General features: G+C 43.7%; 1 protein-coding gene and 1 long non-coding RNA gene across 3 annotated transcripts; one reads left to right on the top strand and one right to left on the bottom strand.

Moving 5' to 3' along the window:
* Positions 1-1,241: 1,241 nt before the first annotated feature.
* On the bottom strand, positions 1,242-3,197 carry phox2bb (paired like homeobox 2Bb). The gene is made up of 3 exons (XM_086158145.1): positions 2,869-3,197; positions 2,087-2,274; positions 1,242-1,816 (listed from the first exon to the last, which is right to left on the bottom strand). The coding sequence occupies exons 1-3, from the start codon at positions 3,107-3,109 to the stop codon at positions 1,388-1,390; spliced, it is 858 nt and encodes a 285-aa protein (XP_086014271.1). The 5' UTR covers positions 3,110-3,197; the 3' UTR covers positions 1,242-1,387.
* Positions 1,771-23,553, top strand: LOC147227943 (uncharacterized). Of its 2 annotated transcripts, none has more exons than XR_015107021.1 (4): positions 1,771-1,848; positions 2,903-3,085; positions 17,637-17,766; positions 21,408-23,553. It is a non-coding gene; the product is annotated as an uncharacterized LOC147227943 (long non-coding RNA). The 2 variants fall into 2 exon arrangements; XR_015107020.1 differs by lacking the exon at positions 1,771-1,848 and adding an exon at positions 2,716-2,769.
* The last annotated feature ends 2,523 nt before the right edge of the window (positions 23,554-26,076 follow it).

Genomic DNA, 26,076 nt, shown 5'->3' with positions numbered 1-26,076 from the left:
TTTCTCTTGAAAACCTAACAACTCAAATTAATGAAAACTAATCATAATAAGAAGAAGAAGTTGCTCTCCCTGCTGTATCCTAAAGAAAACATGACAAATCAACTTCAGCTATTTTTTTTTATCGTCAACAACCATTTCAATGGTACACCTGGAAAACTATGTGCACATGTAGAAATATTTCCTTCTTAAATATAAGCATTCATTACCTACATATAAATAACTTTCAGGTCCCAGACAAAAATTAAAAACTAGGAAAAAAAACTGTTACATAATCCTCACAAAAGAAAAAATGGGGAGATAAAATAAAAAAACATTGTAAAAATTAGACAAAGAGACAACATGCAAATTATATAGAAATAAATACAGTGTTTGCATCCATTCCCGTCCTTTTTTTTTTCTTTTACCCAAAATAAATTCTTGGAGGGAATACTTTTTTTAAACATCAAAAAGGCTTGTATGATGGGTCTACAGGGATTATGGCCTATGGTACAACTATAGGTAGACAAGAATACGTATTAACACTATACAAGTTGAGCCACAAAAACACTGCTGTAGAAAGACACACAAAACATACAGATTCCTGTGGGGGAGTGGGTGAACATTGAAGTACTTTGTGCCTTTTTTCTCACTCAGTCTCTTTCGAGGAAATCGCTTAATACTGATAATTTAAAGAAACTAAACACTTGAGGAGCATAGTTGGAAACAGAATTTTGGAAGAAAAAAATAAGAGAATTTATAAATAAAAAAAAACATACTAGAGAAAAGGTTGGTTTGAGCATCTGTATGTGTGTGTGTGTGCGTGTGTGTGTGTGAGAGAGAGAGAGAGAGAGAATCCGCAGTCATGGTTGTTAGATGTCTCTCGACCAGACAAAACGGCTGTTGAACTCTGACATCTAATTTGACCAGAGAAAAAGAGGCTCCTTCAGTCACTGATGCGCGTTTCTAGTGTTTTGCTCGTAAATCAAGACAGAAAAAGAAAAACCTTCAATTTTTACAAGTCATATCATCGAATCAGTTCATTGTCTCGCACCGGAAACGGCTGCTCTGATTTTGTTAAAACATTTTTTTTAATTTGCCTATGTAATAATCTTGCACGTGCCAAGTTGCTCCTGTTCTTTCATTGGCTATTTTTGCCCGCGGAAACCGGAAGTCTCGATATGACTTGTCAAAATGGGTCACAAGAAATAGCGCAAGGCAGAAAAATAAAACAACGGTTAGCTTCTTTTCTTTTTTTTTAGCGCTTTTTTTTTTGTTTGTTTTCGTGTATTTTTATTCCTTTTTTTTTTTTTTTTTTTTCGATCGTCCGGAAGTCTGTCTGGGGCAAATAGCTTTTCAGTCTCCGGAAGTGGGAACGTTTCACCTGCTCTGGTTTCCGGTCGAGCTCGGATTAGAACATGCTGGTTTTTACTAACGTAGCTTTGGCTCCGTTCTGTCTTTGCAAAGACGACAGTACGCTGGCGAAGGGACCGCCCAACGAGTCCGGGATGGAGGTGATGGTCCCGGGGGCGGTGGCCCAGCCTTGGCTAGGCGCGGTCACCCCCATGCCGGTGGACGCGGAGGTTTTCACTTGATCCACCTGCGCGCTCCCGGAAGTGTTGACCTGGCCTCCGGTGGGACTCGGCCCCCCGCAGTTGGAGGTGGGCACGGGGTTCGGGCCGGGTCCTCCCGTGCTATCCGGATCGGTAGATTTGGCGTCCTTGCTGTCTTCGTCCCGGGAGTCGGACTTCTTGCCGGAGCTGGACTTGGCGGCAGCCGCCGCCGCTGCGGCAGCGCGTTCCTGTTTGCGGAACTTGGCGCGGCGGTTTTGAAACCAGACCTGGAAGTATCGCGAGAAGAGCAAACAAACAGGTGATTACGTGTTGAGCGTACAGAAAAGTATCATATCACGTATTAATATTGATATGTATTAATATGCAGTGCATCAGGTTTTTTTTTCTTTTAAAGAACTTGTCGAAAATGTTTAAAAGTAACCACAATATGAGGTAGAAATGCTTCCCCACTCGCCCCAGCGCGCAGCGGACGCGCTTAAACGGGACCAGGAGGGGTTGGGTCGGGTTGGGGGCGGGCGGAGAACCCGGTCCCTTACCTGAACCCTGGCTTCGGTCAGGTCGATTTTCAGCGCCAGCTCCTCCCGGGTGTAGATGTCCGGGTAGTGCGTCTCGGCGAAGACCCGCTCCAGCTCCTTCAGCTGCGCGCTGGTGAAGGTGGTCCGGATGCGCCGCTGCTTCCGCTTCTCGTTGAGCCCGCCGTGATCCGTGAACAGCTTGTAGGGAACTATAGTGGATCGCAGGGCGTTAAATGCTCATTATTCAAAATGGAAAAAAAAATCGAAATGTGATATTTGGGATAAAATCCAGTTAAATCTCCCAATCCCATTACCAGCTTGATTTGCTGGGTGCAGATAACGCCGCTGACCCGTGATGCGGTTAATTGTAATGTTAAACTAATTGTTGCACGGCGGATGGAGGCGCCGGTTCGGAAACTTGTCATAATGTATCCATCCGCCGCCCGCGTCGCTACTGTACTCCAACTCGGTGTCAATAATGAGCTTTGGTCTGCGGTTATCTAATTATTTTCCCAGCTTTATGTCTCGTCGCAAAGTAAATAAATTACGCCGATCATTTTGGCAGCTTAAGATAATTCTGTTTGAGGTCCTTTTTTTTTTAGGGGGGGGGTGTGACTGAGATAGTATACCCCCCCCCCTCCTCGCCGTAACCGAATTACCCCTTGCCTGCAATCGCTTCTAACGCGATAAATTCTTTCATTTGTGTAAGCAAATTTCGTTTGGTAAATACTAAACACATTTCCATTTTCAAATGCAATCAAGGAGCGTCCTATAATAACGGGCTTGCCGGAGTCGCTGCTTACCTGCGGCGTACGGGCTGCTCTGGTGGTCCCGCAGGGTTCCCAGACTGCAGGACCCCGGCGTGAGGGACGGGCAGCCGGACGTGGCCCCGAACGTGGTCCGGATGGGATTGTATTGGAAGCCGCTGGCCTGGCTGCAGGAGCTGAAGTCCGCGTAGGCCGACGCCAAACTCGACGTGTCCATCCCGGCCATACATGACTCGTAGGCGGAGGAATTTAGGTAAGAATACTCCATTTTATACATTTGAGAAGGCTCTGTGTTCTTAGAAAGCTGTACTTCCCAGGAAAAAAAAAAAGTCAGATCATTTAAAAAAAAAAAAAAAAAAAAAAAAACAACCCCCCCCTAAAAAAAAAAAAAAAAAAAAACAAAATTGGGTTAAATGAACCCCCCAAAAAATGTGGAGGACGCGCGTCTTGACGGGGAAGGTTTGGATTGGGTTTTGGGTGGAGGCTGGACGGTAGGGGAGATGTTCACTGCTCGGCGCCCGCTCCAAAACTGGCCTCCTTTATAGGAACCTAGCCCTGTTTTATGAAAAGCCCCCTAAGAGCCGCCTAGCCCGAGGTCTCTAGAGCATATAGTCCTCATAATAAACTTGGCTCTTTCCGCTTGGACAATAGCAAAGCGTTTGGTCTTATTGCTGGCGCTTTTTTACATGACAATAACTCATCAGTCTATTGGGCTGGCACTGGGGGCCCGGGCTGTCCAACCTCCCTATCATTGATCCCCTGCATCTCTAATTAGAATTTAATACTACGCCATTACGCACCACCACCACCACCCCCCCTCTTCCATACCCCACCCCACCCTGCACCCCTCTACCACTCCTCTCCAACCACCATCTTGCCCTTTAATTCAATCACACCACTTGGAAATAATGAAAGTTGGGTGACGATTCTCCCTGATCCAATTTTCTCCAAGCTTTTAAGCCTTTTAAGCGACCGTATACCTTGGGCAGGATTTCACGGAGAACCCCCCCCCCCCACACACACACGACCCGCCCACCCCCTTCCAGTCTCTCCGCTCCTCTCCCTGCACAGACTTCCGTGCTCTTGTTTTTCTTTCATTTATTTATTTTATTTTTTAAGACCTGGGTCACCCCCCCCACCCCCCAGAAAAGAGAAAACAACAAAAACAGCGGGCTTCTGCTTGCAACGCCGTCGCTAGGTGTGTATGTATGTATGTGTGCGTGTGTGTGTGTGTTGGGGGGACGTCTGGAGTGGCGCCGCGGTGTGTTTTTATGTTTTTCATTTTACGTTTCTGATGAGAAAAAAGGGCCAGGAGAAAAAAATTTACAGAAAGAACAATCACAAAAATATAATTAGTAATAGTCCAAGAAAAATGCGACATCATGTGATTTATTGATTAATTATTAGATGAAAAGCATCATTTGCTTGTTTCTAGAGTGAACCTTTTCATGAGAATATTTTTAATATATATCATTATATGCGGTCGAAATATTAAATATGAAATCTCGATGGGTTTAAACCCGCACCTGCTTTATTCTCAATATGTAAATAAACCGGTAGCCGATTTTTTTTCCCCCGCGCCGCCGCCGCCGCAGCGGCTCCTCTGCAAAACGCAAGCCAAAAAAGAAAGAAACGAAAAAAAGGAAACACACATCATCCGGATGCGGGTTTCCAAAGGTCGGAAATAGTTTGTAATTGTCTTTATTAGTTTGATTATTTCCCTTATTTGGCCAATAAGACGCGGCGTAATGAAAGTAAGGGAGTGGAGAGGCGGCCGACGGACCTCTTAAAGCGCGCAATATTGGCTGAGTGCTTTAATTCGGTTTGCGTAATAAGGTGAACCTTTTTCTATGGCGCTTCACGCACGCACACATGCACGGAGGAGGACGCATGCCACACACACACACACACACACACACACGCCACGTTTCTGTTTTTCCTCTCGCCGGCGAGACTTCAGGTGATTGTCCCGCAAATACGCACACACACAAACGCGCGCACACACGACGTGCTGCAGGAATGCAGGTGCAGCCCGATGGTCCCCCTTCCCCTCCCCCACCGTTATCGATTATCGATTGGCTCTTTTATCGAGACGTGGAAAACGCAATTACTGCCCCGCGCACTTTGGAAAGTCGACTTTCTATCCCATTTACTTTCTTATATTTCATTTTATCTTATTTTTCACGTGGCTTAAAAATCATTTTCGACATCGGATTAAAAACCTATAGAATTGTATTATGGGATACTAATAGATCTCCCACTTTGAGCTTTTACAGTCCTTGTTCGATTTTTATCGTCCGCAGCACTGAGCTCATCTTTTCATCACATGTACGAGGAGGCCGGGGAAAAGTGTGTGTGTGTGTGTGTGTGTGTGTGTGTGTGTGTGTGTGTGTGTGTGTGTGTGTGTGTGTGTGTGTGTGTGTGTGTGTTGTGTGATTTAAAAAAAAAAAAAAGAAATTATTCGTGCACTTGCAGTTATGGTTACATTGCAACATCTAGGATCCTAAAAGTGAGCTTTTATTCTTGAGGTCATTTTCTTTTCATGGAAAATAGATTTATTTTCTGGCGTTTTTTTTTAATTTTTTCTCTGTGCGTGTGCGCGCGAAGGGCCGCGTCTCTCCTGACGCGCCGCGGCGAGCCTCTCTCTTCCCGCATTGTCTCCCCGCACAAAACCCGCTCTTTCCTTACACAACCCGCTGTCTATTATGTAAATGCTTTCTTCTTCTACCAATTCTTTTTTCCTTCCCCTCCCTCCTCTCCTTCCTCCACCCCTTCACCCCTTTTTCCTCCACACACGAGCTGGGAACCCCAAAAGTTGTACCAAATGGTTAATTCGATTATTGGAGCCCAAAGGGCCACATGGTCGGCCGTCCTCCCTCCACACGCGTCTGGCGGCCAGAAAAGAAACCATCTCTGGACGTTAATCGAATAACGCTCCTTTTCTTTTTCTTCTTTTTTTTTTTTTACTCCCTTTTTTTTCTTTTTTGTCCCCTGATATTTCGCAGCGGCAAATACAATTAGAGGCTTCAGCCGCCGCGTCCTTTCACTGAGGCCGCTCTTTATTCTGGTGGCCTTAGAGTACGTCCACCAGCCGTCTACACACACACACAACTAACTACCCCCCCCCCCCCCCACACACACACCTTGTTTCAATATATTTCCCATTCTTTTAGTCGGAAGCCTGTTTATTCATTTGTTTGTTTGCGTAACGCAAATGACGCAATTTCTCGCAACGATTCTGCCCTTGAAAATAAATTAATAGATATATAAATGTCCCAAAATTTGTAATTAAAGGGGAGGAGGGTGTGTTTTTTTTTTTTTTTTTGCGATTCATTTCAATTTGAATATACCGGGAAAAAAGGCGACCACCTCCACTTTTCCTCGCCGTTCAGCCGTCGTTGTCGTTGGCGATACAGGAATGCGGGTCGACAGGAGGGACAAAAAAGAGGGATGGGGGAAGCGTGTGTGTATGTGTGTGTGTGTGTGTGTGTGTGTGGCAAAATAGTATTGTCTGCGGATGGATTGGAAGGATGAACGGCGTGGGGGGTGTGGGCTAACCGGCGACGTCTGCAGCTTTTCCGCCCGGGGGCAATCGTACGGTTTATCAGGGGCAGTCATTAATAAGAGCTGGTGTTGCCGAAGGGGAAAGCGTGTGTGTGTGTGTGTGTGTGTGTGTGTGTGTGTGTGTGTGTGTGTGTGTGTGTGTTCGGGGTGCGGGGGGCGTTTTTAATGTGATGTCTCAATTTGGTCAGGATGGATGGAGGCGAGAATCCCATAAGAAAAACTACGATTTTACAACAAAACACCTGATGATCACAAACCCCTGTCCAAATTCCACGCTCAGCTCTGGCTTTATTTTTATTCACACTATTTAATTCTTTCTTATTTATTTGCTGTAAATCAGGATATGCGTGTGATCCGAGCCGGCGCGTCACAACGCGTTTCCAGGCGCGCAGATGGAAAGTGACATCTGGAGAAGAAGAAGATTCAATTAGGAATCGGTGTGTCTTCCCCCGGCGCCTACACGGGAGGGAGTGGAGGAGGGTTAAAATAAAATAAAATAAAATAAAATAAATTAGAAATGTGCGCAGAGGAGAAGATGTCCGCGATTTTATTTCGTTCGTGTTTTGACGGAGGGAATAAAAAGTTTGAGGAAAAAAAAAAAAACATCCGAGGCGTCCCTGAAGGCAACACCAGGCTGACCCTTTTTGGTGTGTTTTATTAAACAGATTCAGTTTTTATGCCCACTCTTCCTCCTCACTTTTCTTGAATGTCCTCCTTCCCTCCAGATGAGTGACCAAGAGACCGGGCAGTGGATTAACATAAAAATCTTATTCCGTCGATGGGAGGGGGGTTATGAAGGGGTGGGGTGAGATTAGGAAACATATTACCCTCAAACGCGGCCTTGGCACGGATGGGAGCCAGGCAAGGAATCAATTACTAAATGACTCCAACCTCTAAGTCGACATTAACGCAGAGAAATGCCATCGACCGGCCCCGAAATAAGATTTCGCAAAGATGTGATCATTAAATCTCTTGCCAGTGTTCAAGAATTTGATTCATAAAATCGTCCGAAATGAGATGGGAATTAAATTCTTATCGGAGCTCTTGTCATCGTTTCATCCCGCGCTGTTTAACGTTGGTCAATGGCCTTCACGGACCCCCCCCCCCACACACACACACACACACACACACACACACACCATCCCCTGTAAATAAACTTGTAATTGAATCCTCTTCTTCACGACACATTGTTTGCTTGTTATTAATTCATTGCAGCCACTGAGGGCGGAATGACCCCCCCCACCGCACACACACACACACACACACACACACACACACACACACAACCCTTTTGTTTAGCAAACGGTGCCTTGTGTGTGTGCGTGCACGCATTTTAACAGTTTAAGTTTTAACCTGGCATCTGCAACTCAACATCATCCGTCACCCACCCTCCTCCCCTTCTCTCTGGTCTCCATTTCACCCCTAGTGGGGTCAAGGCATATTTTATTTTGCCGTCTACAGGCTGCACCCCCACTCGCACCCCCACCCACGGACCCACCCGGCATTACCAATTGACAATTATTAGCCCCCAGCCTCATAAATCAGCTGCGTGACCCGTTATTATTGTTGAATTGAATAGCTGTTGGGGAAGTGAGGGTCAGTGTCATTAACTCCGTCCCCTCCCCTCTCCACCCAACCCCTCTCTCCACCCCCCACGGGCCCCCTGAAGGCATTTGGCCCTTCTATACAAGGACCTGCTGGATAATAATGCCGTCAAAGCTTAATCACACATGCATTAAGCGGTAGACAGCAGCCTTTTGTCCGCGCCTAGGTTTTACTGGAATTAAGCGATTAATGGTCATCTGAGCGGCAGGCGACAAGGCGGCGCATCGAGGATGATGGAGCGCTTTTTAATGTCCGAAAAAAAAAAAAAAAGGAGAGAGGGAGGAGGGCGGGCTGCAATTACAGTAGGCCTTAACCCGGCCGATCCATCATAAACCGTCAAGGTCATTGTGCCTCCAACTGATGATTATGCAACGCTATTGTAAGGTTTATTAACCCCCCCTCCTGCCATTATCATATGCAAAATATAAACACCTGCTATCAATTTCTAAAGCTGCAAAATTGTCCGTCCCGCAAGCCGGACGGCCCCTCGGATTCATGTTGTTATTATGATTTTTATTTGTGTTCCGACTATAAACGCGCCTCCTCGCCTCCGGCTTCCACCTGCAGGTCTGGAGTCCAACTTCCACGGCGTCTAACGAGGACAAGCCCGAGTAGACGGGAAATTAACACTTATTACTCGGGCATGAAGGTGTTTGTTTGTTTGTCACGTACACGTTTATTAATGCGTTATTAACATCGGATCCTTAAATCAACATTAGAAATAGGTCATTACTGGATAAAGGTGGCTAATTTAACCACTGCTGTTGCTTCCTCAGAAATAATGGTGCAGTCGCAGTCCATTTGTTTGTCACGATTAGTAAGAGGAATTGCAGGATCCTAATGTCGATGCTAATCTGAGGGCTAATCACTGGCTTTGTTTATTTCACTTACATTGAATACATTTTTGTAAATTTAGAAGTCTTTTCGATGCAAAGTTGAAAGTCTAATGAACTTCAAAGTCTGTGTGTGTGTGTGTGTGTGTCTGTGTCTGTGTGTGTGTATAATCTGATCCCCGAGAGTGAGAAGGCTGTTGTAAACTTTCATTTGAGAGAAGGAATGAAGAATAATTTGAATTTTTTTGATGTAAATCAATGAATGCATTGACTCACATGTAAACATAGTGAGTGTTGTCTTATTTTGATAGTGAGAGATGCAATGATGTGTGTTGGTGGGTTTGTTTGACCGGCGGCGATAAATTTTGTCATCTTGTTGATCATTACAGCTTATACCATAGACAATGAATTTCCTATATGTTAAATTAAGAGAAGCATTTAGCAATGACAAATACCGGGCAAGAAATATTCATAAAATCTGTCATGAATACGTAACGCTTCCTATTAAATTTGAAACCATTTAAGGGGAAAATGTCTCAATAATACACTTTACAATGTTAATCAAGTCACCTGACCTCGTGTTTGCATCTCTGGCGTAACTTTTCATCAGGCGACTTGTGATCTAGTGCAACTTTCCTCACATTAACATCCGATCGCCTGCCCTGTTGCTCTAAACCGGCACAGTTTCTCCATCAAGATGGCGCAGCTTCGATGTTTTCTTCAGCTTCATTTCGAGGTGATCCCGTCAGATTGAGCCATTTTGCTCCTGAGACGGATGTCCAACGAATACATCTGAAACAGGATGAAAAAAATTTGGTCTTTTTATTGCATCATTGACAAAACTAGTGTCCATTTAACAGTGTTTTTAGCAAATCGGTAACATTACAACAGTAATCACCAATATTGCACTCTTTCATGTTAGTTGTCCTCCAATGATCCAGCCTCCTAATTTTAAGAATGTTGGAGATCGGTTCACTTTTTACTTCCCTCCACTTATTTTTTGTGCCTGCTGGTCGCAGCAAAGATTAAGAGATGCCATCAGGATAAAATCAATATAGCATGATGCTAACACATCCCAGAAATAAAAACTCCTCAGCTCCCGCTTGTTTATTTCTTTTTCTTTTTTATTTTTTCATTTATTTATTTATTTTTTAAATTCATGCCTGTTGCACAAACATTAGATACACAGAAATCCCAAAACACCTCAAGCTATGATGCTAGTTTTAGGACTTTGTGGCTGAATCAAGTAAACTGCTGATCACGGAGGCTCCCCAGGGTGTGTTAAGAGCAAAAATGAACACTTTAAGGCCTCAGTGGAAGTGTTATCTAGTAAATAAAGCCATTTCCCTCTGTATTATTTTACTTTGTGAAAACTAGCTCCAGCATTATATTCATTTAGCTCCAGATGATCTCAAATTGCGAGTTAATGCGTCACAGAAAAATGCTCGGGTCCCAGAGGATTCACGGCGGAGAGTTTTCATTCGTCTATTTAAATGCCATAAATCCCAACATCACCCGGCGACGCCTGAAGTTGGTGAGACGCGTATCGGGCAGGAATAAGGCAGCTTCCTTTAAATTTTATGTGCATTTTGTCACCCCCGCTGTTCCTCAAGAACGCCATCTGTACTGATGGCGCGAGGTGATTTAAATTGTCCCCACCAGCGTCCAATGGCTGCACTTGTTGATCAATCAGAGCTAATTCGATTGGATGGATTCTTTAAAGAACAGCCAGATGGGAAGCGTCCGAGCAAGCCTGCCCACCGCAGACTGACTCACTTCCTGTTCCCAGAAGGCTGCGCTTTGGGCGCTGAAGGACGGCGTTCAGCCACAGAGCCGGGAGAGATAGAATCTGAATCCGTCGAGGGCTGAAGTGCCGCTTCGGGGGGGTGAAACGTGCACGACAGAGCGGGTATTTACTCTGAAACCATCCGAAGGGGTTCATTTTTACTTCTCTTTTGATCCGTCACAGGAGGAATTATGCAAGATAACAAACACCCACAATGCGGTGATTGATATAACCCTTCGAACGTTGCTCTCTGTATGGCGATAGCTTGCCGAACAAATGTAGGTTTGCAGCAGGCGTCCGTTATTTTTTCAGCAGATGCAGTAAATGCATCATAAAGAAAGACCTCGATTTCAGACATTTTATTTTCTTTCCTTTAAACGCATCGATGACTCCCTGTATTTCAAGCCGCCAGCTGTCAGACCCCCTTATTGTTGCTAAGAGATAGTTAGCCTCTTGTGGCTAAAAGCGGGCGATCGTCGAGCGGCGATGTACTCGCAGCTCAGTTGCCCACTTTTATTAGTTTGTCTTCCCCCGTAGTTTTAAAACATCTGTGAGTTTTACTCTTTTCTTGGGAATTTATGACAATGAGAAAATAAAGCAGATAGTATAGGATCAGCAGAATGCTGACAGTCCGAAGCAGAGGGTTCTCTCTATGGCTTCTGTTTCTACGCTCTGCGTGTTCCCCCCCTCTCCGCCCGCGCCCCCTGAAGCAGCCTGACGTGACAAATAGCTGGATCTGCACTTTTCTGCAGCACCATCAACATGCCCCTCATCATCGCCGGGTGCAAATTTGATCAGAACACACCCAGAATCCCCCGGCTGCCTGATGATGAATTGGCATATTAGGGACGATGTTTATGCATTAGGCCGGCTCTCTCCAGCAAATGACAGTAAATTGCCTCCCAGACAAATCTCTAGGCTGGGGACTCCAGCGACGTCGGATGGATTGAACCTTCTGGGTGGATCCTGCAGGTTCCAGGAAACCTTGTGAAAGACGACTTACTTAATCGGGCAATCGTAAATTAGCCTTTTTTGCAAACCTTTTGTGGTTATGATTGGAAGACAAAACCATAATGTTCGAGTCAGGCGACCACCCAAAGGGAGAGATCACCCTTTAACGGATGCACGTCCGCTGGAGTCGCCGATTCCCATTGTGCTCGTGTTGTGTCGCCTTGCCGGAACCGTAAAAGGCGACAAGTGGGCGTTTACCTCAAAAATATGGCGTCATGTAATGTCAGATTCATGAAGTCTTATTTCCTTGAGATGAGCGGCATTTTCTGTATGTTCCATTTGGAGACTGCTTGCCATTTAAATTGTATCCATTTCCGGGTTAGGGGGGCGTTGAGATTGTTGTCGCCTGTCCCTCTGAGCTAGTAATTCCGCCACCCGCTTTTATTTTCAAAAAGATGATGATAAAACAGTTTCCGCCGCTGCCGTGTCTCATCGAAGCTCAACGTCGGACTCGAAAACAGCCAAACAGCCACGATATTTTCAATTTGTATCTTCACCGTTTTGAAAAGGCCGGACGGGTGTCCTTTTTTTTTTTTTTTTTTGTGAGATCGCGTCATAGTTAGTTCCACGCTGACCCCAAACTCCTAATTATGCTGCCATAGGCTTACACTACTGAGGGATATGCACTTATATCTCTTCATCCCCGCGTGATAGTAGCCTCCTCGCTTCTCCCGAGTCCCTAGGCGCTCTCATCTCGCATTTTCCCAGGGGGCTTGGCTTGATCTACGCCAGCGGCCCTGCCAGGCACACGCCATTATTTCTTTTATGACTATTAAAGCTATAATTGCATCATGTCAGCTAGCACCATGTAAATGTTAGCGCTATTGTTATGACTGAGCCTGTCGCTCTCAACCCTCAAACCCTCCCCAGATCTCTGTCCTTCTCTCACGCTGACTTTTTCTACCCCGACCGGTCGAGGCAGAGAGCCGCCCACTTTGGGATGTTCTCTGTCCGACACGGCCTGGTAAAAAGGCAGTGTTTCCTCACCCCTGTCGCCAAATGCTTGCTGATATGGGAATTTTGGGTTCCTGTTATTCAATTTAAAGAGTCTGGTTCACACTTGTTCTACATCAAGGGTGTTAAACTCATTTTGGTCCGGGGGCCACATACGGCCTAATTTGATGTCAAGGGGGCCGGACCGGTAAAATCATTACCTAGAAGTAACACCGAGACCAAATTTTTCCTTTGTTTTAGTGTAAAGGAGGTAAACAGGTCAAATATAAAATTCTTCATATGTAATGAACTGTTCCTCTAAAAAATGCATGGCGAATTAATATTAAAAATGAATATTCAAAAAGAATTGATGAAATTACACCCTAAAATATATGATTGAGCTAAAAGAGAAAATCTTGTCACTGTTGGAAAATTTGCCACTAGAATTTATTAGAAAATGGTTTGGTAGCATGTATAAGAGGAGGTATCATGTTTACAAGGCTAATGGTGGCTATTCTGGTTATTAAATCAATCTTTTTAATTTTGCGTATTTTTTTTTTTTTTGCTACCATTTTCGTGTTTTTTATGGAAGTAAGGAAAGATCGTTTTAACAACGTCTCTAGCCGTTTTTTCGTCAAAAAATCCTTTAGCAAATTTTGAAGCAAAAAATAAATTGCAGAGTTACTTTTTCACTTTTTCCTTGCCCGTTTATTTGAAAACCCACTGTATAAAACCCCCGAGATGCATTAGAGAAAAAAACTAACTAACACAAAGATTTGATTTCAGGCAGGGGGCCACAAAATATTGTTCCAAGGGCCGCGAATCTGAGACCCCTGTTATACATAGAAAGGGTCATCAGACAACTGTGCCGTGGTTTGGGGTCGGATGAATGAAATCTGACTTGACGCAAGGCAAGTGTCCGTTGCAGTCAGGTCTCCACCTCTCAGCATTGCAGAAAGCTGCCGTTGTTCAGGGCAGGGAAACAAACAAAAGAAAGAAAATAAGTATTCTGTAAAACTAAAAGGCCAATCCTGACGGGACAAACGAGGTTTCTAAGTTTATTGGCCTTCAGATTCCAGACATGAGTTCAAGGTTGCGCCGGCGACTTTGGCTCGCCGGACGCCTGTAATTCCCGACGTGCACTCGACCAAAAAGCCACATCCAGCAAAAGCCTGCACCCCTTTCTCTCCGAACCCCCCACTGGTGGAGTGAAAGCTGTAGTTGGAGTGGCTTTTTGCCTGCAAACCAGCCACAGGGATTTTTATTCAGTTACATGTTGTCAATTTTAATTAGAAATGCTGAAGCAAAATAGATGCGCCGAAAGCCCATTTGGCCATTGTCATCATTTCACTTCCCGGTTCGTGCACATCCAATCAGCATCAATAGGCCAATTTTTTTTTAATGTGATTTCATGTCTTGCTTTAAATGTTTCATATCATTCATTTAATTGTAATTAAATGAATGAATCAGCTCATAGATTGTCAGTGAAATTGTCACAACCATATTCCTACTAAAGTTATGTTTTTTTATTCATTAAACCTAATGATACATTCATCCTTAATGATGATGTGATTAAAAAGGAAACATCTGTTTTTTTTAATCAATCACGACTATCATTGTTGTAGGTGAGATTTTTGGAAATCATGGATTTTTTTCAGTACAAACCTGTCACTTTTCTATTGTTCATAACAAAATAGAGAATCATTTGCCAGATTAAATTCACCCAAATAGATGAAGGAAATCAATAGATAACAAAGGGTTTGAATCTGAATAGAATCTTAACGTGCGAAAATGCTCCCGCAAAAAACAACAAACAAACGTGCTGTCGTGAGAATTCTGAGCGAGAACATTTATCCATAAATTCCCATCAGCATAAATTTACCTCTTAATATGGCGTCAGCTATTCCCCACCCCGCTGATGGACTGAGCGCTAGAAGTTAGGAGTGGAACTCATCGGTTCATATAGCTATTATATGAATTAATGTCAGTGTAAGGTGGTCTAGCCCGGCCGGGTCCGGGTCCAGATTGAAGCCACAGAATGAAAACCAATCGCCCCGGGCTGATATAGAGTAAGAGCGAAAAGACGGAAGGAGAACCATGAGAGGAGCAATAAAGCTAATGTGATCAAAGAAAATGGCTCTCCGAGTCGAGGTGGGATGGAAGCCGTACTCCTGAAATCGGGGCGTGCAGGCCCCCGCAGAGGCGACAGCGTGATGAAGTTTCTATTGGATTTGCAGAGAGTGGAGGCAAAGTAGCCCGAAACCGCCGTCACTCACGTGCTGGAATTGATAGGCAATATGTGTTCAGGAGGAGAATTACACCCGGGGAGATTTACGTGGGCTTTTGTTAAAATAACAGACCGGGACACCCCAAAAAAAAAAAAAAAAAAACCATCATCTGCAAAATGAGCAGGCTAACAGTATCTGATATTTCTCTAATGTTATATTATTATCATTTAAACATATTCACGTTTCGTTTGAATGGGTAATAAGATAAAATTGCATTTCAAATAAAAAAAAGAAGTTAGCCACCAGTCTGGATCAAGTTCTTTTTTGTCTGACAAAAGATTTACTTTAGAGAATGTTACGTTAAAAAAGTGGAACTTGTTTTTTTTTACAATTAGCTTGAATCATTTAAAAAAGCACACGTTAAATTTAACAAATCGTGTTCGTCTTTATAAAGGAGAAATGAACTGTAGTAAAAGGCTTACAAATGACTGCTGACAGGGGTTGTTATTCTATTATTGACATTTATAAGCGATAGTTAAGGTGGGTTGCAATTTGCCGTGGCGACCCCTGAAGGGAAAAGTCGAAAGGAGGGGCCGAAAGGAGCTTTTCATTTTAAATGATACATTTCTAAGGCGACATGAAATAAAATTACTCCATTTTAAACTCCATTTAGAAATACACCTCAAATGTTATCTTGTTTCCGACCAGTGACTCCAACCTTTGTATAAACTGATAAAAAGAATATTTGTACTATGTAAACAATGACTCTTTGATGCTTTCTTTTTGCACATTTACGCTGAGGGCTTTATTAAATATTTACAAACTCTTTCTAACCTCATTTTAAGGCACTGTTGGAATATATATGAAGTCCACTAAAGTTATCAAGTGTACTGTGGTTGAACACTTTATAATCAGATCAATAAATTAACATTTTAGGACCAAAGATAAGCCATAAACTAAATGTCTGAATGCTTGTTCACAACAACATTTCAGCCGTCCATTAAGGTGGACCTTAAATCAAAGAGTTAAGTTTAAATTCGTTCCAAAAAAAATCTGTAGTTTAATACGTGTATTATCTAAAACAGACGTTAGATAATTTGTAAATACAGTTTCTCTTTACATTCTTTCTCTCAAACACCTATTCGGCTCGGTAACAGGAAAAAAAAACATATCGGGTTGCTATAGAAACTTACAGAACATTTTAGTTCAGTAGTTTTAATATTCTCACATTAGGCGTATTATAATCAACAAATATGCTGGAATGAGAGTCTTGCGAGGCAATTTTTTTGACCTTTTATATTCGACCTAGCATGATGCTAACAGTTTTTCCAGGACACGCGGATCCTTTTATCATGGACACAATGAACTGGAACGGCAACAGTTCCTTTTTCTCATATTATTAGATGGCCACCAGAAGCACATGACATCCAGCAGCAGCTAGCGGGGTGTGTCGAGGTCTTGTTTATCTCCCATTCAAAGGCACTCTCAAAATGCCCACCAGTCTGCGGCCGCCGTCTGTCCGCCCTCTCCTTCCCCAGGCCGCGTTTGCAGGTTTGCATCTGAATCAGGGGCGGATGGAAAGGGGTGGGGGGGGGAGGCGGAGGCCCGAGCACTCAGCCACGTGGAGCAGATTGATGTCATTGTCTCGGCACACTGACCTTTGCTGTAATACCCACGGCAGACATCACAAACTCTCACATCAATTTAGCCCAATTGGATGTGGCATGTCTTGGCTAACTCAATTTGTGGAGAAATGCACCTGTCTCTGCCTTCCCTCCCTATAGATTTACTGAAGGGGAGGGGAAGGGAAGAGAAAGGGAGAGAGCAAGGAGAAGGCGGAGGGGTGGTATGAGTGGAGTCACTCCCCCCCCCAACCCTTAAAACCCTCACTTACATGCATATAAACACCAACTCTTCTCCCTCGTACCCTCTTTCTCCCTGATTTTTTCCCCTCTATCATACTTTGCAGATGTAGCTTCTCTGCAGCGGCACACACACACACACATTGAAGCACACACTCTGAGTATACTGCGTGTGTGTGTGTGTGTGTGTGTGTGTGTGTGTGCATTTTCCAAGGTCTGGGCAGAGCGAGCGTCTGGGAGGAGCAGAAGGAGAGCCATTAGCCCGGCAGTAATCAGATTAGAACGACGTTAAAGGGGGATGTGAATTTAAACAGCCAGCAGAGAGAAGAAGAGAGAAAGTTGGAGGTGTTATTAAGGTTGTTCATTACTCATATGCTTGTGTGTGTGCGTGTGTGTGTGTGTGCGTGTGTGGCATATGTCACAGATTGGTGGGCAAGGTCACTTGCACGAGACACATGTGTCTCGTGCAAGTATGGAATTCGTTCACCACACAATTTCAGCCTTCTTGACAGCTTATTACATACATGTTCATGAGCGTGCGTGTGTGTGTCGTTGTTGTTATTTTGTGTGTTTTGGTTTTTTTTTTTCATTACCTAGTGAGCGAGCTGTCAGATATGAATAATATGTGCCGGATCTGAGCATCGGGTAATGAGCGGCAAGCTGTGAGGTGAGCCATGAGCTCCTCCGTCTGCGGCGATGGTGTTTACTCACAAACACAATAAAACCCATTCGCAACCTAAATTCAATTCTATATTAACACTGAATTCATTAGGAGCGGAAAAGAATTATCACATCATAAATAACCTGCAGTTGCCTTTTTTTAGGTTTTGAAATCTGTTTAAGTTGGAAGAAGTCTGTTACAGTTACATTGCGTTGATCTTTCACTCAATGTTACAATTTCCCATTGATAACACATGTCCAAAATACATTGAATGTATTATAAATGACTTAAAATGTATCTTTGAATCTTTATTTGTTCAAGGAGGCGAAATGAATACAGCGTGAAGATGGAGTCAGATGATGAAATCCTTGACGTAGACACGCCTCAGAAAAGGTGAACATCGTCCGGACTTCTGGCGCCACTCTGAGCTCCGGACACCTTGTTAGCATCCGTAAGTGAGTTGTGACGCCTTTGGAATATTTGTGAACAATTCGAAAACATCCGTCCGATAGCGGGGAGAGCACCTGAGGCGTGGCAAAGCCAAAAACACAAGAGGGGAGGGAGGAAGACGTGGACCTGCACTGCGGTTGGTTTCGATTTCGGTAAGGCCGTGGAGGGGTTTTTGTGAGGGTTGGTTTCGGAGGGTAATGTCACCGCTGACGCCACGCTTCGGGGTGGCTGCGGCTCCGATGCGTTACTCCTACGCAAGTTCTACTTGAGTCGTTTTCTCACAGGCTCTGCTCGAGGCCTCAGATTTGCCCCCGGGAGGCCAACTTTAGGCCACCTGGACAGGAGCGCGGCGCCGTTGGCTGTCATGCCGGCGTCACGCTGAGTCACACGTTTTTTTACGTTCACCTAGAGCCGCTTAGGTGACGGGTTCACATCTAAATCAAAACATGGAGGTGAAGAAGCGGGATAGATTCAGCAGGTCATCTGAAGACTCTGTTGGCGTGAATGACAGAGTGGAAGGTTAGCTGTTCCAAAAAGCGCCTCTTTGATTGACAGGTGACCTGTCCAGGTGAAACCCCGCCTATCGATGCTTCGACTTGGTAAGGATACAGAGGCAGGGGGAGGATTTAACGATAATTGGACAAAGTCATTGGCATAAATAAGCGTTAATGCTTGCCTTTAACTAGAATATGTTGTTAAAAAGCATGAAGAATTGCTATTTCCTTAAAAATCGCACTTTATAATGCATATTTTAAGCTACCAGCGCAGCCATTATTTTACGAGTGCAACGCATGCTGGGTTAATGACATCAATTGGTTGCATTGTGTCAACTTTTGCTTTCTGTTAGTATTAACTTTCACTCTAAAGAATATGATAATAATGCCAATAATGTGCGGCTTTTGGGTGCAATTTCCAGTCTGAGGGAAACAAAGGGACTGATGCTATCATAGAGGAACCTGATGACAAGTCATCCGCCAAAGTCATTAGATATATTTGTTTGTTATCCTCATAATGTACAAAACACACAACAGCGGATGATCGTAATAACGGAAATTAGTTGTGACGGCATTCATTTAATTAAAGAAGAGTTCACACTCTCTCCCCCTGTTGGCATAGCAACACAGTTGCCGCATACACACTGGCGACTTTGGCCGACACTTGCGTCCGCGTCTTTGTTCGTCTTCATTTTGACTTTTGTCCTCTGTGTTATCCTTCTCTCTCCCTCTTGGGTTCAAATGGGAAGGGTTGCACCGATAGCATGGTTTTGCACCGTAGGCTAAAATGAATGGGACGGAGCCCAATGCAACTATATGATGTCAGCACCCAGCCAGTGTTGCAGTGTAAACAGCGGCAGCATCCTACAAGAAAAAAAAAAAGATGTTTTTTTAAATTAAAAAAAAATTATATATGTCGAGAGATTGTATTTTTGTTTTATGTAGCCGGTACACATTTTGATCAAATAGGATCCTGTAAACGATTATAATGTAAATGATTGCAAGTGCCGTTAGATTCTGCGGTTGCCGTCTGTTAAGTTGAGGCCAAGTATTCTTAGGCAGGTCATAATGTTGTCCTCCAGTGTGTTTATATGTCACCATAACATCCAATTACTTGCCTGGTATAAGGAGAAGATCTTCCATATTTTCATCAGTTTTGACAGAGCGAAAACAAAACAGCCCTTATTTAACAAAAGAGACTCCAGGGTTATTTAAGTCCAATGCAATGAGTTTGTGCATTATGCAGAAATACGTGATCTGGATATTTAAGGGAATTTAATCCCATTTAAGGTAGGTCAGCGGGGAATATGTCAAAATTGTAAAATATGCCATTATATTGTCATGTAAGACCTTTAAAATCTCAAATGCATGGGGGAACATGAGCACGTGCGCCAAAGGATGCTGCGATAACACCGGAAAACCTTATGGATTTTTCCCTGGCGGGAAGGGGGTGCAAGGAACCGGAGGGTGGTATTGACAGGCCAGTCAATAAGCCACCGGGGTAAATACAAATGTAACCATAATATTAACTTAACATTGACTGAGCTGGGATCTCCCGGACAACACAGTGAAAAGAACACTTAACATAAAAATACCAAAATGCAAGAATGTTAGTGCCTTTCATGCGATTAACGTCAAAATATGAAGCATCTCAACACGACTAATCGTGTTGCTGTTGAGGAACCGGCTGACAGACTCCTTAATTCTGTTACATTTCAATAAACCTCGTGTCTTCGAGGCATGCGGTTGTGTAGAGATGGCTCCTCGATGAGGGTCATGGTTTTGACTGGCGGTTAAGAAGGATCCCCATCCGCCCACTTTAAACTTCTTTAAAACCCCTCTGCAAACAAGCAATTTTGCCAATCAAAGGGCGTGCAAAGTCGACGCCGCAGAATCACATACCCTCGCAGATTTCAATCTGTTCGAGCGGTAAGTGACAGGACGGGTCTCCTGGAGGCTTCCCATCGCAGGAATCGACAAACCCTCTCGCCCTGATGTTTTTGTTTACGCTTTCAAACAGCTGAGCCATCGTCGTTATTAGCATTAGCCATATTGACATTAGCAACCTGTTTAAAACAATACCAGCGGGGTAAATGGCGATACAAAGCAAAAATGCAAACGTGGTTACAAACCACTGGATATAATCTATATTGACAAAGACACCGATTGAGAAAGTCAATCACCAGAACTGAGCAGGCATTTGATTTCGTCCTAGTATACACACGAAAATCTATTGAGCTAAGTCATCGACGTATCTCGCGAAAGATTAAATACGCGTTTTTTTTGAAACAACATCAACAAGAGCACATTATTTAGGCGCAAAGGTAATTTCCCGTATCATCCAAAAGGTATTCCGGGAAACATCGGTAAACCAGAGATGCCGATACGACTTCAAGCCGAGGAAAGCGTTATTCGGGTCGGAGCCGAACGTTAGCGCGCAAAGTCCGACATCCACACATGCGGCCATTTTTTGCCCCCTCCTCCCCTGTTGTTCCCAGCCAAAGGTCCAGTCGCTGACCCCTACGGCCAGGCTGCCCGGAGTGACCCCCGCCGCCCCTCGCGCCGCTCCCGCCACCCGTCCCTCTGCCCCGCTCCCCTCCCCGAATGCTGAGGCATCACTGCTCCAGAGCACACAGTCCTGTAGTACCCCCTGACCCCGCGCTGTCCCCCATTATAGAGCAGTCAGAAAGCTTTTAGGGGCTCCGGTAACGCTGAAAGATTGATGGCGTAAAATGAGGTGGAGGAGGGGAAGAGCAGGTGGTTAAGAAGAGAATGTCCTGCTTAATGGGTTGCCAGGAATGTAATTCAATAATTATGAAAAGTGACTCAGGAGAGTCGGATGGATGGATGGTTCGCCGTGTTACCGAGTCTGCTGGGCGTCTGGACGTGCCGGAGCATCCCCGCCGTCTGCTCCGGCAGGACCAGGTGAACGGATCCCTCCTTCCGTGGCGCGGATTTTTTTGAAGTTTTTTGACGAGCAGGCTCTGCACCGAAAAAACCGAACGCTCCTTCGTGTTTCTTATCGAATCTCGGCAACTTACTTCATCTTTATGATTGTCTAGCTCTCTCTTGCCTGAGAGTATAGAGCTCAAATTAAAGTTATATCGTTGGGTCTGGCTAATACACCGTCTTTTCCTTTTGCCTTCAGACGCTCGGCCCGCTGATTCGATGACGTCAAGGCAAGCAAGACGAGCTGCTCCTGAAAAACCTGGATTCGGACGTGGACGGGGATGAAGGTGTCCGCAAAACCTTTCACTCTTTGACCTGAAGTTGGTTTTAAACTGAAAACATTTTCTCTCATGCGCAATACGAGGGGCTTAAATTAGTCAATGGTCTTTAAACTTGTTTCAATATCACGTCTCCCTCTGGCTCCCTCTCACACACACACACACACACATGCACAGCTATGAATCAAAAAACCTGGGGGGAAATTCTGTCTCATCTTGGATCATGAACATCTAGAAAACTTGTGGTTGACATTTGCACTCCTTAGCAGGTTTCTCAAGGTCAGGGCCATGTTTTGTTCCTTTTAATGCAGACGAGACATATTTTATTGTCTAATTCTTAGGTTTTATTTCCCAACTCCTTGTCATTGTGGATGTGCACTTTTGCTAACGGGGAATTCATACGGGGATATTTAAACGGGTCCTCCCAGCTGCTTTAAACACTGAAGGGCCTTTAATTCAGCTTTTATTCCTGCCTGTTTTTAAATATCATACACGCATTCCTGTTTTGTGCGCCGGCCTCGAGAGCGGATTTCTTCTCCCGGTTCATGTTTACTGTCAAGAGTTCACTGATTGAATTCAGGCTATTTGTTTGCCTTGAACTCGGTGTGTCATCAATATTGGCCGAACCAGATGCGAAGCCCTGCAGACCCGCCGCATCGCTGCGCGGCCTGTAGTAAGAGCAGGACTCAGATTGATGCATTTTTATTTTTATTTTGAGATGTCACAATCGTTTATCGGGTGAAAGAAACCAGCGTCTGGAACTGAAGCTATGTTTGTAGCGCTTATTGCGTTTGGGGATGTTGAGGACAACAGATGTTTGCTTCCATATCAAATTAAAAGAAAAAGAAAAGAAATAAATGAAGCAAGGCAGAATATCACATGCTGTAATTTTGCAGCGTTTTGTCTGGAAAATTATGAATAAATGAATAAAAGACGTGGCAATTTGTCTCATAAATGAGTTTTGAAAGTTTTCGCAAAAACCAGAGGAAGACGTTAAAGGGAATTAGCATTTTTCTTTTTTTTTTTCTCATTTGTCGCTCTACTTTTGTCTTCGCTTCAGTTCACTCTTCCCATCAAAGTGACAGATGACAATAAAATTTCCTCCACATGCAGGAGAGGCATGTTTTAGTTTGTTGATGGTGACGTATATATCTACTGCGCTTTGTCAATAAATCCCTCCGCCAGTTGGTGAAAGTCTTCCCATCAGCTCATCCTCATCTTTCATCTTTTTATTTATTTTTTTTATCATTCTCCTCCGCCTCCCCCTTCATCCACTCAGGGCCCACTTTTTTTATATGTTTATTTTCATTTTTTTTTCTTTCTCCCTGTGTCGTCCTACTCTTGCTCTCCGAGATGTATTGATAATTTCCAGCAACAATGCGATTTCGCTTTATTCTACAGAGCAAAAAAAATCTAATAGCGGAGTCCTCAATCCAATTGTGTTTTGCGGGAGTGGAGAACAATAAACAGGGAGGAGGGCTCCGTTCCAGACGTTCACCATGAGATTATTGTACAAAAGAGATCTGATATGATTACAGGAAGCAATAGATGATAATTACATCAGAACATGCGTTTGTTTTTTTTTTTCTTCTTGTTGTTTTTTTTTTTTTTCTTTCCCTGGGTGAACACTTATATTCATCTTGGTTATGCACTGGCCCAAAGCTGAATGTGGCGATGCATGAGGCCTCCCAGATGCAGGGAGGTGGGGCCGGGCCGGGCCGGGTTGGGGTCGGAGAGCCGAGGCTGTGTTTGCAGTCGTCGCCGGGGTCATTTATGGTGTTTTTGCCCACTTCCTAAACCGGAGGAATCGACTCACAGCTCTCAGTCTGGAGATGAAACCATCACTCAGTCGGCGAATGCGTTTTTTACCTTATAAGTAAAATGCAATTGGATAATACACCCTTTTATTTGTTACCGTTTCATTAAAAATGTTAACTTTTTCATTGTCAAAATAAGCAGGTAAATGACTAATTAATTCATGTGAATAATTGTATCATGCTGATAGTATTACAGCCTTTGTTGTTATTCTAGCATATCATATAGTTCATATGGCATACAAAAACGTGTCAATCATATTGTCATGATGACTCGTATTATGACCTCTTTTATCAATATAAGCATCAGCGCTAGCTTTTTACTTGTTTTTAAACTGTAAATAGCGACCTAAAATGCAACAAACCGATGAAAATTGCAAACTATAGTTAGTAGTTATTAACATGTAACAAGGCATTTGTTGATTGTCACACTGATAGATGATTAAAACAAAGAAATGATTAAAGAAGCGGTGAATATACCAGGGATGTGTGGGGAACGGATATGTTTTGTTTTGAAATATGTTTGTTAAGGCTTTAGCGACGACCGCGACGCTTTGTCTTTTTATAGTTTCTAACCGCCCTTGAAAAGTTGGCAGGGCAGTCAAGAAACAAAAAAAAAAGGCTGGGGAGGGAGAAGAAGAAGAAAAAAAACACCGAAAAAAAAAAAAAAAAGCAAAACCCCCTAAACTTGGAATAATGACACTTGCAGCTTGCGGGGACTCCGTCGCTCACTGAAGGACCAGCGGCGGCGGCGAGAGCCAGGCGGTGAAAGATGGCCACTTTTACAAGGCAAGACAATGCAAAAGAAAAATAACAAAACTGGCCAACTTTGATGGGCGCTGAATATATTGGGTACTCTTCCCCCGTCTCTTTGTGTGTATTCGTATGTGTGTGTGTGTGTGCGTGTGTGTGTGTGCGTACGCGCACGCCTGCAGCAGCGGGTGGGGGGCAGAGGGGTTAAGTAGGATAGAAGGCACCCATACTTCAGATTGGCAGCAAGCTGCTGCAAGGATAATCTAATCAGGGGATGCAATTCAATTAGCCAAGGGTCTCCAGGGCCATGGAGCCAGGCAGCCGGTGGCAACGCCGCTACAGAGGGGGCTGCTGCCTCCACACCCGACACCCAGACGCTGGGCCCCGCCAGGGCCCCGGCCGCTCCGCATGAATACAGATGAAATTTTAAATATGAAAATATCCAATAATTTATGGAAGTTGTCAGGAGCGCAGAGGCGATGTGCTGCCGCTGGTGGTCGGGAGGAGGGGGGGGGGATTGTCACTGTGCTGGTGTTTGAATACACACACCGACTCTCTCTCTCTCTCTCTCTCTCTCTCTCTCCATTTGTGTGTATATATATATATATATATACATACATATATTTGTGTTTTTGTTGTGTGTGTGTACACTCGTGCCCATTCCAGCTTTTGTCGTGTTGGCTGAGCGGTGTTAAAAATCCACGAGAACACAAATGTATTTAAGAAAAAAAATCAAACATAACATCTCAAATTATGCACCATGTGGTCAGAGCTATCTCTGAGTGGGCTGATTTTATCTGCCAATGAAAAAGCATTTTCTACTCTCCGATCTTTTATACACACATAGTCAGAAATCGACCGGGACCAAATGTGCCTGAAGTTTATTTGATTTCTCTTTATTTTATCGTTTTGGTACGCTGCTGTGTGTGTGTGTGGGAACGGCAGTGGATCTGGGGAATTATATAGCAATCATGGTGAGATTGTACCTCAGATTTAGTGTATAATGATATTTATTATAGGAAATACTGTTTAATAAAGGAATCCACATAGAAACAGTTGATTTTCCTCGTAGCTCTGAATTGTGTCAGCCAACGTATTTCATTTTTGCCTTTGTATCCTCTTCAGTCCCACGAATCCCACCCTGGTGATGAAAACAATGCAGTACACTGGATTATGCAACTGATTTCTTGCTGTCTGTTGGTAGTCACTTCTGATCAGGCTCAGTGACACGCTCCCGGGAGACCTTTGACCTTCTACTGATGTTGAGTGACTCACAGCAGGTACGTGTTTTGTTTTGGGTATTATCCCCCTCAGTCCTGTATTCATGAGTCACTTTGTCTGGAATGGTAAGAAAAAATACTCCATCCAGCCACGGGCAGCACATCAATAGAACATTTATTGTCAGAGACGATGAATTGGTCTGAGAAGCAACAAGAAATACAACGGAAATTGCAAAGATACTGCAAACATTTGTTGCACCTTTGAAATAACAGAGAACTATCGAATCCTTCTGGACATGCCTCTTGAGTTCTTTGTTACGCGTCACTTACTACTTCACAAGCAATACTACATCAATGTTGTTATCTTTTCTATACAAATGACATGACACCATGCATATTCATGTATTCACGAAACCTTCACCAGATGAGAATTTCCCTTTTTTTACTTTAAAATGCATTAAATGCAAGGGGGAAATCACAATAACACAGAAACAGTTTTACACGTGTGTATGTGCATTATGTGTATACATACGTACATGTCAATATATATACATATATGTATATGTGTGTATATTTACATGTATGTGAATACATATATATGTATTTACATCCATGTAAATAATCAATATAATACATATATATGTATTTAAGTTCAGTAGTGTATCTGTATGTATATAGACATATACATACACATATATGTAAATAGTCAATATAATATGTCTAGGTTCAGTAGTCTATATGTATATATACATATATACACGTACATGTAAATAGTCTGTATTTTGTTAGTGTGACCCGGTTGT

This window comes from Fistularia commersonii, chromosome 13 (assembly GCF_037954325.1).
Source record: "Fistularia commersonii isolate RoL2024-O1a breed Wild chromosome 13, RoL_Fcom_v1.0, whole genome shotgun sequence".
Classification (NCBI taxonomy): Eukaryota; Metazoa; Chordata; class Actinopteri; order Syngnathiformes; family Fistulariidae; genus Fistularia; species Fistularia commersonii.
Note: the sequence above shows the minus strand (reverse complement) of the source record. Positions and strands in the feature narration are given on the sequence as shown.

Coding starts and splice junctions, on each gene's coding strand:
- phox2bb (XM_086158145.1), bottom strand. CDS start 3,109: ATGTATAAAATGGAGTATTCTTACCTAAATTCCTCCGCCTACGAGTCA. Junction 2,275..2,868: donor GAGCAGCCCGTACGCCGCAG/GTAAGCAGCGAC, acceptor GATCCACTATAG/TTCCCTACAAGCTGTTCACG. Junction 1,817..2,086: donor TGACCGAAGCCAGGGTTCAG/GTAAGGGACCGG, acceptor CGATACTTCCAG/GTCTGGTTTCAAAACCGCCG.